The sequence below is a fragment of the Eleutherodactylus coqui genome, chromosome 11 (assembly GCF_035609145.1).
Source record: "Eleutherodactylus coqui strain aEleCoq1 chromosome 11, aEleCoq1.hap1, whole genome shotgun sequence".
Classification (NCBI taxonomy): Eukaryota; Metazoa; Chordata; class Amphibia; order Anura; family Eleutherodactylidae; genus Eleutherodactylus; species Eleutherodactylus coqui.
In genome coordinates, this window is record NC_089847.1 from 141,526,147 (window position 1) to 141,546,091 (window position 19,945).

The 19,945-nt window shown below is 49.4% G+C and overlaps 1 protein-coding gene across 1 annotated transcript in view; it reads right to left on the bottom strand.

The window, feature by feature from the left end:
• Window positions 1–2,197: 2,197 nt before the first annotated feature.
• Window positions 2,198–19,945, bottom strand: part of PDE3B (phosphodiesterase 3B) — a 113,805-nt gene continuing 96,057 nt past the window's right edge. The window contains exons 13-16 of the mRNA XM_066583708.1: window positions 7,891–8,094; window positions 7,270–7,431; window positions 6,707–6,962; window positions 2,198–4,909 (exon numbers count right to left, since the gene is read on the bottom strand). Of these exons, the coding sequence (XP_066439805.1) occupies window positions 4,677–4,909; window positions 6,707–6,962; window positions 7,270–7,431; window positions 7,891–8,094 (855 nt within the window). The 3' untranslated portion in view covers window positions 2,198–4,676. The remainder of the gene's footprint in view (window positions 4,910–6,706; window positions 6,963–7,269; window positions 7,432–7,890; window positions 8,095–19,945) is intronic.

Sequence of the window (19,945 nt, forward strand, 5' to 3'; positions counted from 1 at the left end):
TCGCAGTGTTTAGCGGCTCCAGCGCGGTTGGCGGCGGATCGTAGCCTTTCGTTTGCTATTGCCCTCTGTCTGGTACTTTCGGTTTAGACCGCGGCAGACTTTTCATGGCAGTTATGCCCCTCGTTATACCTCTGGCTGCCCCCCTCCTTACTGGTTGCCCCTTGTCTGCAGCAGACTGTGGCTAGCGGGTTGTCTCTGCCCTCGGAGGGATCGGCCTCCTCTCTGCTCCCCTCCCCTCTAATAGGGTTCTGGCCTGCTTATGGCCCTCAGGTCGTCCTGCCAGCTTTTTACAGCCATACTGAGGATTCAGTTGAGGACCCCCAAGATTCACCATGAGAGCCGTGCCGAGCCCGATGGGTCCCTGACTCCTCGCATTGTGGCCCCCCGGCCCTCCTGTTCATCCCGGTGGAACAAGTCCCAGAAAGCCATGAAGTCGGCTGTTCAGGTCGTCTGTTTCCCTCTTCCGTGGTTTTCTCCCCATCTGTGTTGATGCTTCCTCTCCGGCCCCTTTGGTCATCTTGGCGGCTCCTCCGGCTTCATGCACCCGGTGGTCCCAGTTTCGGCACACCTCAGCCTGTGGTCTCGGTGGCACCTGGTGTTGCCCTCATTCCGTCACGGACCGCTGAGTCTGATTGCTGTTGGGGTTAGAGCGGGGCGCTTGTGATCGGTGATGCCATCTCTTCTCGGGTCTCAGTGGACGGTGAAGCCTCCTTTGAGCGCCGGGCTCCCCACGATTAGGGATACATATATGTGTAGCATCCCCCTCCCTTGTGTTGGGACGAGGTACTGAAGAGCGCGGATGCCGACATTTGGTGGCTCGTCTCCATGGCTTCAGCTACAGTGGGTGGGGAGCGCCGTTTGGATTGTGGGGCGTAAAGGTGACCCGAGGCCTGTAATTGGCTTCTAGCATTTTCGGTTGATTATAGACGGCCCCCTTTGTCACACCATCTTCAGTGCCCAGAGGGTCCATGGCGGCACGGCGGCCTTATGAGGAGGAACGTCCCCGTCTGATGTCTAGGGCTGGATTTGGCAGCAGTCCTCCCCCCCCTCCTCTCCCGCGGCTGGATCCATGGGCTCTGTCGCGGGAGGCGTTGTGCGGCGGCGGCTCTTAGAGGGTCATCCGGTAGATTGTCACGTCTGTCACCTGTGGCGGCGGTCAGTCCATGGTTCACTGCCCCTTCGCCGGACCCTCAGGGTCTTGGTAAGCCAGAGGACGCATTTGTGAGATGCCGCCATGGCCTGATCGCTAACACGAGGGCCGCCCGATGAGGCTTTTGTCTTTTTCATTGTTGACGGCTCTTTAAGTTCAGGATTTTTCGTAAATCGCTTCGGAGAAAATCCGTAAGGGGCGGAGTTAGGTCAGAGGGCGGGGCTAGGTCAGAGGGCGGGGCTAGGTCAGAGGGCGGGGCTCTCTAACGCCTCGTCGTTTTCAAATCTGCGTGTTTTGCCGTTTGGGATATATTGCGCTAATCAGAAGCGGGAAAACATTGGCTCACCCATCGCTCGTCTCAGCTGCGCGGGGGATACACGGATGATGAGGGCTCGTATGAGCGGGCACATCGATGCCAGTCTGGGTGTGACAACCCGCAGGAGGAACATCAGAGGCCGCATTCGTGGTTGTCAGAGCAAATCCATTTAGTAGGTACGAGAACTCGGCACTAAATAGAAGATGACCCCCTCCGGCAGGTGCCGCGGTTGGACCTCCACTCAGTCACTGGCCATTGCCAGCCACTTCAAGGTGGCGGATCGCCATTAACACGCGGCGCGCCCGTTCACAGATCTGAGGGGCGGCGCCAAATATTACCACAACCGCAACGGGGAGCAGCTTGAACCGTGAGATGGACGCGCTAGTGGGCGGCTGCTTCTTCCCACCTCCGTATGAGCACAGCCCACCCAACCTCCAGGGTTGTCGGCTAACATCTCTGCCCCCTTAAGATCAGCATGATGGCATCACTTTGGAGATGAGCGGCGCCCCCTCACCCAAGCCCACAGGGTTGTAGCGCGACTTGTAAGATGCCACAAGATGAAGATTATAAGAACCGCTGTGGTGGATGTTGTGCGGTCCAGGGGCCACAGGGGCGTGCCGCAGCGGGGGCGCAGGAGCACACCGCCACCCTCCTGGTGGCCCAGGGCCAGTATGTAGCGCTAGCCATAATAATCCCATGTGTGTGAGCGGCGGCAATAAGGCACCATCCAGTCGGGGGGCAATCTGCTAACGTTTATTACTAGAAGTCTCCGCAGCGGGCGCTGCGCCGTGGGGGGTGGGCACGGATTTGGCACAGTGTACAATAAATAATGGAGTTCAGTGATTGCTCAAACCAATAAAGACATATAGAGAGTGGGAGGGGCACCAGAGCGGCCACGCCCCACCGCCGCGCCGGAGGCCAATGTCACCTACAGCGAGGGGGACAAATCACTGTAAACACCTGAGAAAGCAGGACCCTCAGGGGTGAAGCCCCCAACACGGTGCTCAGAGCCTGCACCCCTCTACGGGTACCCTCCGGAGCAGCAATCACCTGGGCTCTGCTGCCCTCTGCTGGACTACCTGCAGTATTCTTGCTGCTTTGAATGTGACTGGAGGGTTGGGAAAGTAAAAATGGTGGCGCAGCACGACTCCCCGTAGCGGGACCGCTGGGGGGGGATGTACAGAATTGGAAGAGCGTGGCTGCACTCTTGCAGAAACAGCACCCCCCTCCCCGTCTGAGGCGTGTACATGCACTGCAGCGCCACCTCCGTCCGAGGCCTCTATATGCACTGCAGCGCCTCCTCCCTCACCAAGAGAGCCGAGCTGCGGGCGGGGGGCGCTCTCCTGACAACAGCTGTGGTTTCCTGCTTCTGCACATCCCCTTTAAGGGCCCCATCACACGGGGGGCATTCTGCACCGCAGTCACCACCCGTTTCGTGGTTTCTTGCAGATAAATGGCTCCGGCTCCTCGTTCTGCCCGCGGCGCCGCGTCACGGTTCACAACGAATGGAGGATTGTGGTGCAGAATTTACAACGGCGGATGTGCTGTGGAGAAATTTTGCGCCTGTGTGAAAGGGAAACCCTCTTTAGTGCTGCCTGGCATGGGGGCCAGGGGGCGGAGTCTGCCAGTGTGCCATGCTCCCCAGGCCCACGCCTTAAGGCTTGGCTTCCGGTGGTAACATTGGCAGCATCTACTCATGAACGTACTGGCGCAAGCGTGAAACTGCAGCGTCCAAGCCGTCACATGACCAGAATCTGTGAGACAACCCCCAGAGGGGGTACTTACTTATCACCGTAAATGCAGCCACCACCATGGCCCCACCCCCTCCAGCCATTCTGGGGGCAGACTGACCATTTACCGCAATAAGGCTTCCCAGCGCCCCCTGCTGGTGAGGAAGAGTGGAGGTCACTGATAAATAAGCCTCATCTCAGCAAGGGACAAGTGGGCGGAGCCAGCAGCGCAAAATGCAGTAACTGCGATGCACGTTACTTCTAAATAGCCCCTCAAATTAACCGTGCGAGCGGCGGCGGCGGCTTACGCGGAAGGTAATTATGCAATACCCAACCCAGTACAGACGGGCGGGGGAGGGGTGAGCACCGCAGGCCAAGAGCGCGCAGCAGCGCCAGCGTTGTCAGTGGGAGCGAACTACTAGCAGTGACTTCCTGGAACGCGAAGCCCAGGGGGATTGTGGGACTGCAGAGTGCGCTATAATCCGGTGAGGTGAGATGTGGTATCAGAGGCGAGTATATATATATACAGCTATATGTCTAGTGACGGCGTCATGTGCTTCGTATGTACAACCGCTTCACCGCTCCGTGACAGCGGCGCATTTTGCCTTTTGCTCAGTGTTACAAATGACACGAAATACCTAAAAATCCTGAGAGAGAGTGGAAAAATATATATAAAATATATCGCCGCCTAAATAAAAAAAATAAAATCCCTTCAATACGGAAATATCGGATCGACCACAGAACCGCGAGGAGACGGGCGCCGCGCCAAACCTGAGCGAAGAGTAAAATGTGGGAAACACAAGCAGATTATTACATACATAAAAGGCATCAGAAACCGTGGCGGCCGGGGCCCCTCCCTCCAAGGGGCCAGCCGGGGCTCCTCCCTCCAAGGGGCCAGCCGGGGCTCCTCCCTCCAAGGGGCCAGCCGGGGGCCCCTCCCTCCAAGGGGCCAGCCGGGGGCCCCTCCCTCCAAGGGGCCAGCCGGGGGCTCCTCCCTCCAAGGGGCCAGCCGGGGGCTCCTCCCTCCAAGGGGCCAGCCGGGGGCTCCTCCCTCCAAGGGGCCAGCCGGGGGCTCCTCCCTCCAAGGGGCCAGCCGGGGGCTCCTCCTCCGTCCAATCTTAAAGAAAAGCACAGCCCGTGGTTTCCGTCTTTCGCACAGATGGATCGGCGGGCGAGAACACCCCATAAATACCCGCTGGGGCGGCGCGGCGCTCGGGGGCTCCTCATCTTCTGCTGCGGCCTTAACAGAAAAAACAAAACCAACGAGTTGCGGCGCTTTGGTAGAAAAAGTCGTTGTTTCTAATTGTACCTTCCGGAAGGTTCTGGGGTGTGAGGCAGCATCGGGATGGTACGGCGTACCAATCAGGGCACTAAAGACTTCGTACACTTGAAAGTGCATAGAGTAGGGGGCGCCGGAGAGCCGGGGTCCTCACAGTTATCAGGCCTGTCTACAGTATGTGAAGCATCACAGTCATGGCGGTCAGCACCTCCTCTCCTCCGCACACAGCCGCTCCTCCTCCTCATCCGCCTCCTCGATCACCTGGATCTCATCGGAAGGAGACAGAGAGCCGCCCTCGCTCTGCTGCGCTTTACCGCTCTCCGCTTTGGTTTTATCCTCCTCTTCAATAATCTTCTTCCACGCCTTGTGGTTCTCCCGCAGGTGATGCATGATGGGACAGAACAGCCGCCGCCGCCCTTTCCTTCTCTTAGGCTCTGGAACAGACAACAATCAATACACAGAGTGCAAACAGAGCAGAAAGTAAAGGGTTAATACAAGAATCTGGAGGACATATAACACTCCAGAGCTGCGCTCACTATTCTGCTGGTGGAGTCACTGTGTACATACATTACTTATCCTGTACTGATCCTGAGTTACATCCTGTATTATGCTCCAGAGCTGCACTCACTATTCTGCTGGTGTAGTCACTATATTCATACATTACTTATCCTGTACTGACCCTGAGTCACATCCTGTATTATACCCCAGAGCTGCACTCACTATTCTGCTGCTGGAGTCACTGTGTACATACATTACTTATCCTGTACTGCTCCTGAGTTACACCCTGTATTATACTGCAGAGCTGCACTCACTATTCTGCTGGTGGAGTCTCTGTGTACATACATTACTTATCCTGTACTGATCCTGAGTTACATCCTGTATTATCCTCCAGAGCTGCACTCACTATTCTGCTGGTGGAGGCACTGTATACATACATTACTTATCCTGTACTGCTCCTGAGTTACATTCTGTATTATACCCCAGAGCTGCACTCACTATTCTGCTGGTGGAGTCACTGTGTACATACATCACTTATCCTGTACTGCTCCTGAGTTACATCCTGTATTATACTCCAGAGCTGCACTCACTATTCTGCTGGTGGAGTCACTGTGGACATACATTACTTATCCTGTACTGATCCTGAGTTACATCCTGTATTATACTGCAGAGCTGTACTCACTATTCTGCTGGTTGAGTCACTGTGTACATACATTCCTTATCCTGTACTGCTCCTGAGTTACATCCTGTATTATACCCCAGAGCTGCACTCACTATTCTGCTGGTGGAGTCACTGTGTACATACATTACTTATCCTGTACTGATCCTGAGTTACATCCTGTATTATACCCCAGAGCTGCACTCACTATTCTGCTGGTGGAGTCACTGTGTACATACATTACTTATCCTGTACTGATCCTGAGTTACATCCTGTATTATACCCCAGAGCTGCACTCACTATTCTGATGGTGGAGTCACTGTGTACATACATTACTTATCCTGTACTGCTCCTGAGCTACACCCTGTATTATACCGCAGAGCTGTACTCACTATTCTGCTGGTGGAGTCACTGTGTACATACATTACTTATCCTGTACTGATCCTGAGTTACATCATGTATTATACTCCAGGGCTGCACTCACTATTCTGCTGGTGGAGTCACTGTGTACATACATTACTTATCCTGTACTGATCCTGAGTTACATCCTGTATTATACTCCAGAGCTGCACTCACTATTCTGCTGGTGGAGTCACTGTGTACATACATTACTTATCCTGTACTGATCCTGAGTTACACCCTGTATTATACTGCAGAGCTGCACTCACTATTCTGCTGGTGGAGTCACTGTGTACATACATTACTTATCCTGTACTGATCCTGAGTTACATCATGTATTATACTCCAGGGCTGCACTCACTATTCTGCTGGTGGAGTCACTGTGTACATACATTACTTATCCTGTACTGATCCTGAGTTACACCCTGTATTATACTGCAGAGCTGCACTCACTATTCTGCTGGTGGAGTCACTGTGTACATACATTACTTATCCTGTACTGATCCTGAGTTACATCCTGTATTATACTCCAGAGCTGCACTCACTATTCTGCTGGTGGAGTCACTGTGTACATACATTACTTATCCTGTACTGCTCCTGAGTTACATCCTGTATTATACTCCAGAGCTGCACTCACTATTCTGCTGTGTACATACATTACTTGTCTTGCACTTACTCTGCCCCATGTCATCCACCTCTTCGTCCTCGGTGTCCAGCTCGTCGTCGTCGTCCTCTTCCTCCTCCTCGCTCTCTGCCGCCTCGCCGTCCCCCTCCTCCAGCCACCTCCCCGGCAGCAGTCCGGCGGCGTTGTAGGAGTTGCAGAGCGGCCCCACGATGTGGGTGATGAAGGACTCCTGCAGTTTGGCCAGCTGTGGCGCTGCGCGGTCCATGAAGGGGCTGATGGGTAATCCCAGACTCGCCTCCTCGTCGCCCTGAAACGCATAGGGGGGGGGGGGGGGGGTCACAATCAGTCAAACATTCTGCAGACAGACAGAAACCTCTTCGCACCCGGAAGGTGGAGAGGAGTGGAGGTTCCCGGTAACACTAACAGGTTCAGAGCTCCCCCATTCCCCCCCACCCCACCCCGGGTACACGAGCACATTCAGGGCCTTCCCCTCCCCCCGGGTACACGAGCACATTCAGGGCCTTCCCCTCCCCCCGGGTACACGAGCACATTCAGGGCTTCCCCCCCAGGTACACTAGCACATTCAGGGGCCACGGACGGCCTCACTTACGGACCTGCTCATAGAACTCGTTGACGATGCCTTCCGTCCACTTCAGGTGGAGGCCGCGGGTCTTCGCAGGGCCGTTGATGTCCGCCAGCTTAATGCAGACTTGGCAGACCAGCAGGCGGTCGTTCTCGTTACTCCAGTCGATGCCATTGCTATTCACATCGTTCACCTGCCGCCGGAGAAGCAACTGGTAAGTATCATGGCCGCCCCGCCCCTCCCCCAGCACGGCTGCCATGCTGCAACCCATCACAGGGGGCCCAGAGACAGCTCTCAATAGTTTCTGGTACTCAGCTGGTTTCCTTTCCCGCTTGCTCTGTGGTTGTCATGGAAACATGAGACGGTCATGTGATATCCATCATTACAAATGTATTCCACTGAATGAAAGTCACATGACAGGAAGTGCATGCACAGAAAAAATAGTCGATGTTACCATGGCAACCCCAGAGCAAGCACAATGGGAGATTTATGGAATTTTCAAAGAAAAACAGTCTTGGCTGCCCCAGAACAGCTTGCTGTCACTGAATTGTGCAGAGGAGTCATGAAAACGGTGAGGCACTGAAAGACATGTCAGAGTGTTCTGGGACCCCTCCTGGTTGCGTGGCGGTGGCGCCGCAGTCGTGGTACAAACCTTGGCGTTGAACTCGGCCAGGAAATCGAAGTGCTTCTTGAGGTCGGTGGCGAGGACGGCCTCGATCACCAGGAAGCGGAACCGCTTGAACTGCACGTGGTCCAGCGGCGCCAGGAAGTTGTACTCCGGCCGCGACAGGAAGAGGTTCCAGGCGGCCGCCGCGTGGTGGTTCTCCAGGACAGACCGGTCGTTGTACAGAACAGCCTGAAACCAGATGACAGAATGAGCCGAGGCCATCAGTAACGCACACCGCGCACACCTAACACGCACACCTAACACGCACACCTAACACGCACACCTAACACGCACACATGGCTCCAGATCGGGTCTGCACTGCAGCGGGTCACTATTGTTCACTGTTATCAGCGGCCACATGCTGTGAAACAGCCAACTGGACAGAGTGCTGTGCGACTGTCTCTCCATACTACACAGACCTGTATTATCTGCTGTACAGTAGACTGTCTCTCCATACTACACAGACCTGTATTATCTGCTGTACAGTAGACTGTCTCTCCATACTACACAGTCCTGTATTATCTGCTGTACAGTAGACTGTCTCTCCATACTACACAGACCTGTATTATCTGTTGTACAGTAGACTGTCTCTCCATACTACACAGACCTGTATTATCTGCTGTACAGTAGACTGTCTCTCCATACTACACAGACCTGTATTATCTGCTGTACAGTAGACTGTCTCTCCATACTACACAGACCTGTATTATCTGCTGTACAGTAGACTGTCTCTCCATACTACACAGACCTGTATTATCTGCTGTACAGTAGACTGTCTCTCCATACTACACAGACCTGTATTATCTGCTGTACAGTAGACTGTCTCTCCATACTACACAGACCTGTATTATCTGCTGTACAGTAGACTGTCTCTCCATACTACACAGACCTGTATTATCTGCTGTACAGTAGACTGTCTCTCCATACTACACAGACCTGTATTATCTGCTGCACAGTAGACTGTCTCTCCATACTACACAGACCTGTATTATCTGCTGTACAGTAGACTGTCTCTCCATACTACACAGACCTGTATTATCTGCTGTACAGTAGACTGCCCCTCCAAACTACACAGACCTGTATTATCTGCTGTACAGTAGACTGTCTCTCCATACTACACAGTCCTGTATTATCTGCTGTACAGTAGACTGTCTCTCCATACTACACAGACCCGTATTATCTGCTGTACAGTAGACTGCCCCTCCATACTCCACAGACCTGTATTATCTGCTGTACAGTAGACTGTCTCTCCATACTACACAGACCTGTATTATCTGCTGTACAGTAGACTCTCTCCATACTACACAGACCTGTATTATCTGCTGTACAGTAGACTGTCTCTCCATACTACACAGACCTGTATTATCCCCTGTACAGTAGACTGTCTCTCCATACTACACAGACCTGTATTATCTGCTGTGCAGTAGACTGCCTCTCCATACTACACAGACCTGTATTATCTGCTGTACAGTAGACTGTCTCTCCATACTACACAGACCTGTATTATCTGCTGTACAGTAGACTGTCTCTCCATACTACACAGACCTGTATTATCTGCTGTACAGTAGACTACCTCTCCATACTACACAGACCCGTATTATCCGCTGTACAGTAGACTGTCTCTCCATACTACACAGACCCGTATTATCTGCTGTACAGTAGACTGTCTCTCCATACTACACAGACCCGTATTATCCGCTGTACAGTAGACTGTCTCTCCATACTACACAGACCTGTATTATCTGCTGTACAGTAGACTGTCTCTCCATACTACACAGACCTGTATTATCTGCTGTACAGTAGACTGTCTCTCCATACTACACAGACCCGTATTATCTGCTGTACAGTAGACTACCTCTCCATACTACACAGACCCGTATTATCCGCTGTACAGTAGACTGTCTCTCCATACTGCACAGACCTGTATTATCTGCTGTACAGTAACTGTCTCTCCATACTACACAGACCTGTATTATCTGCTGTACAGTAGACTGCCCCTCCATACTACACAGACCTGTATTATCTGCTGTACAGTAGACTGTCTCTCCATACTACACAGACCTGTATTATCTGCTGTACAGTAGACTGTCTCTCCATACTACACAGACCTGTATTATCTGCTGTACAGTAGACTGCCCCTCCATAATACACAGACCTGTATTATCTACTGTACAGTAGACTGTCTCTCCATACTACACAGACCTGTATTATCTGCTGTACAGTAGACTGTCTCTCCATACTACACAGACCTGTATTATCTACTGTACAGTAGACTGTCTCTCCATACTACACAGACCTGTATTATCTGCTGTACAGTAGACTGTCTCTCCATACTACACAGACCTGTATTATCTGCTGTACAGTAGACTGTCTCTCCATACTACACAGACCTGTATTATCCGCTGTACAGTAGACTGTCTCTCCATACTACACAGACCTGTATTATCTGCTGTACAGTAGACTGTCTCTCCATACTACACAGACCTGTATTATCTGCTGTACAGTAGACTGTCTCTCCATACTGCACAGACCTGTATTATCTGCTGTACAGTAGACTGCCTCTCCATACTACACAGACCTGTATTATCTGCTGTACAGTAGACTGTCTCTCCATACTGCACAGACCTGTATTATCTGCTGTACAGTAGACTGCCTCTCCATACTACACAGACCTGTATTATCTGCTGTACAGTAGACTGTCCCTCCATACTACACAGACCTGTATTATCTGCTGTACAGTAGACTGTCCCTCCATACTACACAGACCTGTATTATCTGCTGTACAGTAGACTGTCTCTCCATACTACACAGACCTGTATTATCTGGTGTACAGTAGACTGTCCCTCCATACTACACAGACCTGTATTATCTGCTGTACAGTAGACTGTCTCTCCATACTACACAGACCTGTATTATCTGCTGTACAGTATGGACTGTCTCTCCATACTACACAGACCTGTATTATCTGCTGTACAGTAGACTGCCTCTCCATACTACACAGACCTGTATTATCTGCTGTACAGTAGACTGCCCCTCCATACTACACAGACCTGTATTATCTGCTGTACAGTAGACTGTCTCTCCATACTACACAGACCTGTATTATCTGCTGTACAGTAGACTGCCTCTCCATACTACACAGACCTGTATTATCTGCTGTACAGTAGACTGTCTCTCCATACTACACAGACCTGTATTGTCTGCTGTACAGTAGACTGCCCCTCCATACTACACAGACCTGTATTATCTGCTGTACAGTAGACTGCCCCTCCATACTACACAGACCAGTATTATCTGCTGTACAGTAGACTGCCCCTCCATACTACACAGACCAGTATTATCTGCTGTACAGTAGACTGCCCCTCCATACTGCACAGACCTGTATTATCTGCTGTACAGTAGACTGCCTCTCCATACTACACAGACCTGTATTATCTGCTGTACAGTAGACTGTCTCTCCATACTACACAGACCTGTATTATCTGCTGTACAGTAGACTGTCTCTCTATACTACACAGACCTGTATTATCTGCTATACAGTAGACTGTCTCTCCATACTGCACAGACCTGTATTATCTGCTGTACAGTAGACTGTCTCTCCATACTACACAGACCTGTATTATCTGCTGTACAGTAGACTGTCTCTCCATACTGCACAGACCTGTATTATCTGCTGTACAGTAGACTGCCCCTCCATACTACACAGACCTGTATTATCTGCTGTACAGTAGACTGTCCCTCCATACTACACAGACCTGTATTATCTGCTGTACAGTAGACTGTCTCTCCATACTACACAGAACTGTATTATCTGCAGTACAGTAGACTGTCTCTCCATACTACACAGACCTGTATTATCTGCTGTACAGTAGACTGTCTCTCCATACTACACAGACCTGTATTATCTGCTGTACAGTAGACTGTCTCTCCATACTACAGACCCGTATTATCTGCTGTACAGTAGACTGTCTCTCTATACTACACAGACCTGTATTATCTGCTGTACAGTAGACTGCCTCTCCATACTACACAGACCTGTATTATCTGCTGTACAGTAGACTGTCTCTCCATACTACACAGACCTGTATTATCTGCTGTACAGTAGACTGCCTCTCCATACTACACAGACCTGTATTATCCGCTGTACAGTAGACTGCCCCTCCATACTACACAGACCTGTAGTATCTGCTGTACAGTAGACTGTCTCTCCATACTACACAGACCTGTATTATCTGCTGTACAGTAGACTGTCTCTCCATACTGCACAGACCTGTATTATCTGCTGTACAGTAGACTGCCCCTCCATACTACACAGACCTGTATTATCTGCTATACAGTAGACTGTCTCTCTATACTACACAGACCTCTATTATCTGCTGTACAGTAGACTGTCTCTCCATACTACACAGACCTGTATTATCCGCTGTACAGTAGACTGCCCCTCCATACTACACAGACCCGTATTATCCGCTGTACAGTAGACTGTCTCTCCATACTACACAGACCTGTATTATCTGCTGTCCAGTAGACTGTCTCTCCATACTACACAGACCTGTATTATCTGCTGTACAGTAATCTGCCCCTCCATACTACACAGACCTGTATTATCTGCTGTACAGTAGACTGCCCCTCCATACTACACAGACCTGTATTATCCGCTGTACAGTAGACTGTCTCTCCATACTACACAGACCTGTATTATCTGCTGTACAGTAGACTGTCTCTCCATACTACACAGACCCGTATTATCTGCTGTACAGTAGACTGCCCCTCCATACTACACAGACCTGTATTATCTGCTGTACAGTAGACTGCCCCTCCATACTACACAGACCCGTATTATCCGCTGTACAGTAGACTGTCTCTCCATACTACACAGACCTGTATTATCTGCTGTACAGTAGACTGCCTCTCCATACTACACAGACCAGTATTATCTGCTGTCCAGTAGACTGCCTCTCCATACTACACAGACCTGTATTATCCGCTGTACAGTAGACTGTCTCTCCATACTGCACAGACCTGTATTATCTGCTGTACAGTAGACTGTCTCTCCATACTACACAGACCTGTATTATCTGCTGTACAGTAGACTGTCTCTCCATACTACACAGACCTGTATTATCTGCTGTACAGTAGACTGTCTCTACATACTACACAGACCTGTATTATCTGCTGTACAGTAGACTGTCTCTCCATACTACACAGACCTGTATTATCTGCTGTACAGTAGACTGTCTCTCCATACTACACAGACCTGTATTATCTGCTGTACAGTAGACTGTCTCTACATACTACACAGACCTGTATTATCTGCTGTACAGTAGACTGCCCCTCCATACTACACAGACCTGTATTATCTGCTGTACAGTAGACTGTCTCTCCATACTACACAGACCTGTATTATCTGCTGTACAGTAGACTGCCCCTCCATACTACACAGACCCGTATTATCTGCAGTACAGTAGACTGTCTCTCCATACTACACAGACCTGTATTATCTGCTGTACAGTAGACTGCCCCTCCATACTACACAGACCTGTATTATCTGCTGTACAGTAGACTGCCCCTCCATACTACACAGACCTGTATTATCTGCTGTACATTAGACTGCCCCTCCATACTACACAGACCTGTATTATCTGCTGTACAGTAGACTGTCTCTCCATACTACACAGACCCGTATTATCTGCTGTACAGTAGACTGTCTCTCCATACTACACAGACCTGTATTATCTGCTGTACAGTAGACTGTCTCTCCATACTACACAGACCTGTATTATCTGCTGTACAGTAGACTGTCTCTCCATACTACACAGACCTGTATTATCTGCTGTACAGTAGACTGTCTCTCCATACTACACAGACCTGTATTATCTGCTGTACAGTAGACTACCTCTCCATACTACACAGACCTGTATTATCTGCTGTACAGTAGACAGTCTCTCCATACTACACAGACCTGTATTATCTGCTGTACAGTAGACTGCCCCTCCATACTACACAGACCGGTATTATCTGCTGTACAGTAGACTGTCTCTCCATACTACACAGACCTGTATTATCTGCTGTACAGTAGACTGTCTCTCCATACTACACAGACCTGTATTATCTGCTGTACAGTAGACTGTCTCTCCATACTACACAGACCTGTATTATCTGCTGTACAGTAGACTGCCCCTCCATACTACACAGACCTGTATTATCTGCTGTACAGTAGACTGTCTCTCCATACTACACAGACCTGTATTATCTGCTGTACAGTAGACCGTCTCTCCATACTACACAGACCTGTATTATCTGCTGTACAGTAGACTGCCCCTCCATACTACACAGACCTGTATTATCTGCTGTACAGTAGACTGTCTCTCCATACTACACAGACCTGTATTATCTGCTGTACAGTAGACTGCCCCTCCATACTACACAGACCCGTATTATCTGCAGTACAGTAGACTGCCCCTCCATACTACACAGACCTGTATTATCTGCTGTACAGTAGACTGTCTCTCCATACTACACAGACCTGTATTATCTGCTGTACATTAGACTGCCCCTCCATACTACACAGACCTGTATTATCTGCTGTACAGTAGACTGTCTCTCCATACTACACAGACCTGTATTATCTACTGTACAGTAGACTGTCTCTCCATACTACACAGACCTGTATTATCTGCTGTACAGTAGACTGTCTCTCCATACTACACAGACCTGTATTATCTGCTGTACAGTAGACTGTCTCTCCATACTACACAGACCTGTATTATCTGCTGTACAGTAGACTGTCTCTCTATACTACACAGACCTGTATTATCTGCTGTACAGTAGACTGTCTCTCCATACTACACAGACCTGTATTATCCGCTGTACAGTAGACTGTCTCTCCATACTACACAGACCTGTATTATCCGCTGTACAGTAGACTGCCCCTCCATACTACACAGACCTGTATTATCTGCTGTACAGTAGACTGCCCCTCCATACTGCACAGACCTGTATTATCTGCTGTACAGTAGACTGTCTCTCCATACTACACAGACCTGTATTATCTGCTGTACAGTAGACTGTCTCTCCATACTACACAGACCTGTATTATCCGCTGTACAGTAGACTGCCCCTCCATACTACACAGACCTGTATTATCTGCTGTACAGTAGACTGTCTCTCCATACTGCACAGACCTGTATTATCTGCTGTACAGTAGACTGTCTCTCCATACTACACAGACCTGTATTATCTGCTGTACAGTAGACTGCCTCTCCATACTACACAGACCTGTATTATCCGCTGTACAGTAGACTGTCTCTCCATACTACACAGACCTGTATTATCTGCTGTACAGTAGACTGTCTCTCCATACTACACAGACCTGTATTATCTGCTGTACAGTAGACTGTCTCTCCATACTACACAGACCTGTATTATCTGCTGTACAGTAGACTGTCTCTCCATACTACACAGACCTGTATTATCTGCTGTACAGTAGACTGTCTCTCCATACTACACAGACCTGTATTATCTACTGTACAGTAGACTGTCTCTCCATACTACACAGACCTGTATTATCTGCTGTACAGTAGACTGTCTCTCCATACTACACAGACCTGTATTATCTGCTGTACAGTAGACTGTCTCTCCATACTACACAGACCTGTATTATCTGCTGTACAGTAGACTGTCTCTCCATACTACACAGACCTGTATTATCTACTGTACAGTAGACTGCCTCTCCATACTGCACAGACCTGTATTATCCGCTGTACAGTAGACTGTCTCTCCATACTACACAGACCTGTATTATCTGCTGTACAGTAGACTGTCTCTCCATACTACACAGACCTGTATTATCTGCTGTACAGTAGACTGTCTCTCCATACTACACAGTCCTGTATTATCCGCTGTACAGTAGACTGTCTCTCCATACTACACAGACCTGTATTATCTGCTGTACAGTAGACTGTCTCTCCATACTACACAGACCTGTATTATCTGCTGTACAGTAGACTGTCTCTCCATACTACACAGTCCTGTATTATCCGCTGTACAGTAGACTGTCTCTCCATACTACACAGACCTGTATTATCTGCTGTACAGTAGACTGTCTCTCCATACTACACAGTCCTGTATTATCTGCTGTACAATAGACTGTCTCTCCATACTACACAGACCTGTATTATCTGCTGTACAGTAGACTGTCTCTCCATACTACACAGTCCTGTATTATCTGCTGTACAATAGACTGTCTCTCCATACTACACAGACCTGTATTATCTGCTGTACAGTAGACTGTCTCTCCATACTACACAGACCTGTATTATCCGCTGTACAGTAGACTGCCCCTCCATACTACACAGACCTGTATTATCTGCTGTACAGTAGACTGTCTCTCCATACTGCACAGACCTGTATTATCTGCTGTACAGTAGACTGTCTCTCCATACTACACAGACCTGTATTATCTGCTGTACAGTAGACTGCCTCTCCATACTACACAGACCTGTATTATCCGCTGTACAGTAGACTGTCTCTCCATACTACACAGACCTGTATTATCTGCTGTACAGTAGACTGTCTCTCCATACTACACAGACCTGTATTATCTGCTGTACAGTAGACTGTCTCTCCATACTACACAGACCTGTATTATCTGCTGTACAGTAGACTGTCTCTCCATACTACACAGACCTGTATTATCTGCTGTACAGTAGACTGTCTCTCCATACTACACAGACCTGTATTATCTACTGTACAGTAGACTGTCTCTCCATACTACACAGACCTGTATTATCTGCTGTACAGTAGACTGTCTCTCCATACTACACAGACCTGTATTATCTGCTGTACAGTAGACTGCCCCTCCATACTACACAGACCTGTATTATCTGCTGTACAGTAGACTGTCTCTCCATACTACACAGTCCTGTATTATCCGCTGTACAGTAGACTGTCTCTCCATACTACACAGACCTGTATTATCTGCTGTACAGTAGACTGTCTCTCCATACTACACAGACCTGTATTATCTGCTGTACAGTAGACTGTCTCTCCATACTACACAGTCCTGTATTATCCGCTGTACAGTAGACTGTCTCTCCATACTACACAGACCTGTATTATCTGCTGTACAGTAGACTGTCTCTCCATACTACACAGTCCTGTATTATCTGCTGTACAATAGACTGCCTCTCCATACTACACAGACCTGTATTATCCGCTGTACAGTAGACTGTCTCTCCATACTGTACAGACCCGTATTATCTGCTGTACAGTAGACTGCCCCTCCATACTACACAGACCTGTATTATCTGCTGTACAGTAGACTGTCTCTCCATACTACACAGACCTGTATTATCTGCTGTACAGTAGACTGTCTCTCCATACTACACAGACCTGTATTATCTGCTGTACAGTAGACTGTCTCTCCATACTACACCGACCTGTATATATGTAGATTACATAGGTGTTGCTATGACGACGGTTATGTCAGGTAACACTTGGGGCCGGCGTTATCCCCGTAATGACCTCACCAGGGCGTACGCCCCATATTTTAGGCGGTGATTGCCCGCTGTGTCGGCAGCCCCGCTGTACGCAGACATTTCCTCCGGTCCGATAAATCAAGCGGTAACGTGAAATCATTCATCGCTAAACCAATTTGGAAGCCTTTATGTCGCTGCTGAAATATCTCGCCGTCTTTCCGGGCGGCCGCCGCGCCAATCCATCATCCTAACAGGATTAAACCTCCACTCAGCTGCTTCCCCGTAATCGTGTGATGTGCCAGGTGAATCCCCGCGCCGCCTCATCAGGTGGAGGACAGCCGGCGCGTCCGTCTCCAGCAGCCGCCACCCCTCGCCGTCATTTCTCAGCCACACAGGACGGGGGAGGGGCGGCCGCCATTGTGGCTTTATTGCAATTAGTCTTGTAATTAACCTAAATGGATAATGCGAAGTAACAGCCACAAACAGATGCTCTATAGAGGGGACCACGGAGCGGGCCCCCGGGGACCACGAAGGAAGAGAGCAGGGAGGGACCTCCTCTCAGTAGACATGGGGCTGCTTATAGGCCATCACGGCACGCCTCCTGGTGGACGCAGACAATCTGGGCTCCTTATAGAAAACCCTCTGGGGGCGCCTTATGTTCATTGTCACAATTTAAAAAATAAACCCCTGCAGTTCTCACACTGATTACTAGGCCTGATAGTTTGGCACAGCTTACCTCCTCCCCCTCACTGCACACTGACCACTAGGCCTGATAATAGTCTGACAATTCCTATTGTGTCATCTCATTATCATTACAGGCAGGATCACACCGAGAGTAGATGCCTATAGATAACACAGGAGCCACCATTCACAATAGTCACAGCTCACCTCCTCCCCTCCCTGTACAGACAGGATTACACTGAGAGGAGACACCTATAGATAACACAGGACCACCATTCACAATAGTCACAGCTCACCTCCTCCCCTCCCTGTACAGACAGGATTACACTGAGGGGGGACGCCTATAGTTAACACAGAAGCTAGTCACAGCTCACCTCCTCCCCTCCCTGTACAGACAGGATTACACTTAGAGGTGACACCTATATATAGATAACACAGGACCCACCATTCACAATAGTCACAGCTCACCTCCTCCCCTCCCTGTACAGACAGGATTACACTGAGAGGAGACACCTATATATAGGTAAGAGGCTCCACCATTGACAATAGTCACAGCTCACCTCCTCCCCTCCCTGTACAGACAGGATTACACTGAGAGGAGACACCTATATATAGATAACACAGGAGCCACCATTCACAATATTCACAATAGTCACAGCTCACCTCCTCCCCTCCCTGTACAGACAGGATTACACTGAGAGGAGACACCTATATATAGGTAAGAGGCTCCACCATTGACAATAGTCACAGCTCACCTCCTCCCCTCCCTGTACAGACAGGATTACACTGAGAGGAGACACCTATATATAGATAACACAGGACCCACCATTCACAATAGTCACAGCTCCCCTCCTCCCCTCCCTGTACAGACAGGATTACACTGAGAGGAGATGCCTATAGATCACACAGGACCCACCATTCACAATAGTCACAGCTCACCTCCTCCCCTCCCTGTACAGACAGGATTACACTGAGAGGAGACACCTATATATAGATAAGAGGCTCCACCATTGACAATAGTCACAGCTCACCTCCTCCCCTCCCTGTACAGACAGGATTACACTGAGAGGAGACACCTATATATAGATAACACAGGACCCACCATTCACAATAGTCACAGCTCCCCTCCTCCCCTCCCTGTACAGACAGGATTACACTGAGAGGAGATGCCTATAGATCACACAGGACCCACCATTCACAATAGTCACAGCTCACCTCCTCCCCTCCCTGTACAGACAGGATTACACTGAGAGGAGACACCTATATATAGATAACACAGGACCCACCATTCACAATAGTCACAGCTCACCTCCTCCCCTCCCTGTACAGACAGGATTACACCGAGAGGAGACACCAATATATAGATAACACAGGACCCATCATTCACAATAGTCACAGCTCACCTCCCTGTACAGACAGGATTACACTGAGAGGAGACACCTATATATAGGTAAGAGGCTCCACCATTGACAATAGTCACAGCTCACCTCCCTGTACAGACAGGATTACACTGAGAGGAGACACCTATATATAGGTAAGAGGCTCCACCATTGACAATAGTCACAGCTCACCTCCTCCCCTCCCTGTACAGACAGGATTACACTGAGAGGAGACACCTATATATAGATAACACAGGACCCACCATTCACAATAGTCACAGCTCACCTCCTCCCCTCCCTGTACAGACAGGATTACACTGAGAGGAGACACCTATGTATAGATAATAAAGGATCCACCATTCACAATAGTCACAGCTCACCTCCTCCCCTCCCTGCACACTGAGCCGTTTTGTGGAGTTTCTAGACCCGCCTTTGTATTGCTGCAAGGAACAAGACTTACGTTATTACGCTTTAAAAAGAGTAGACAGTAATGAGGTGATC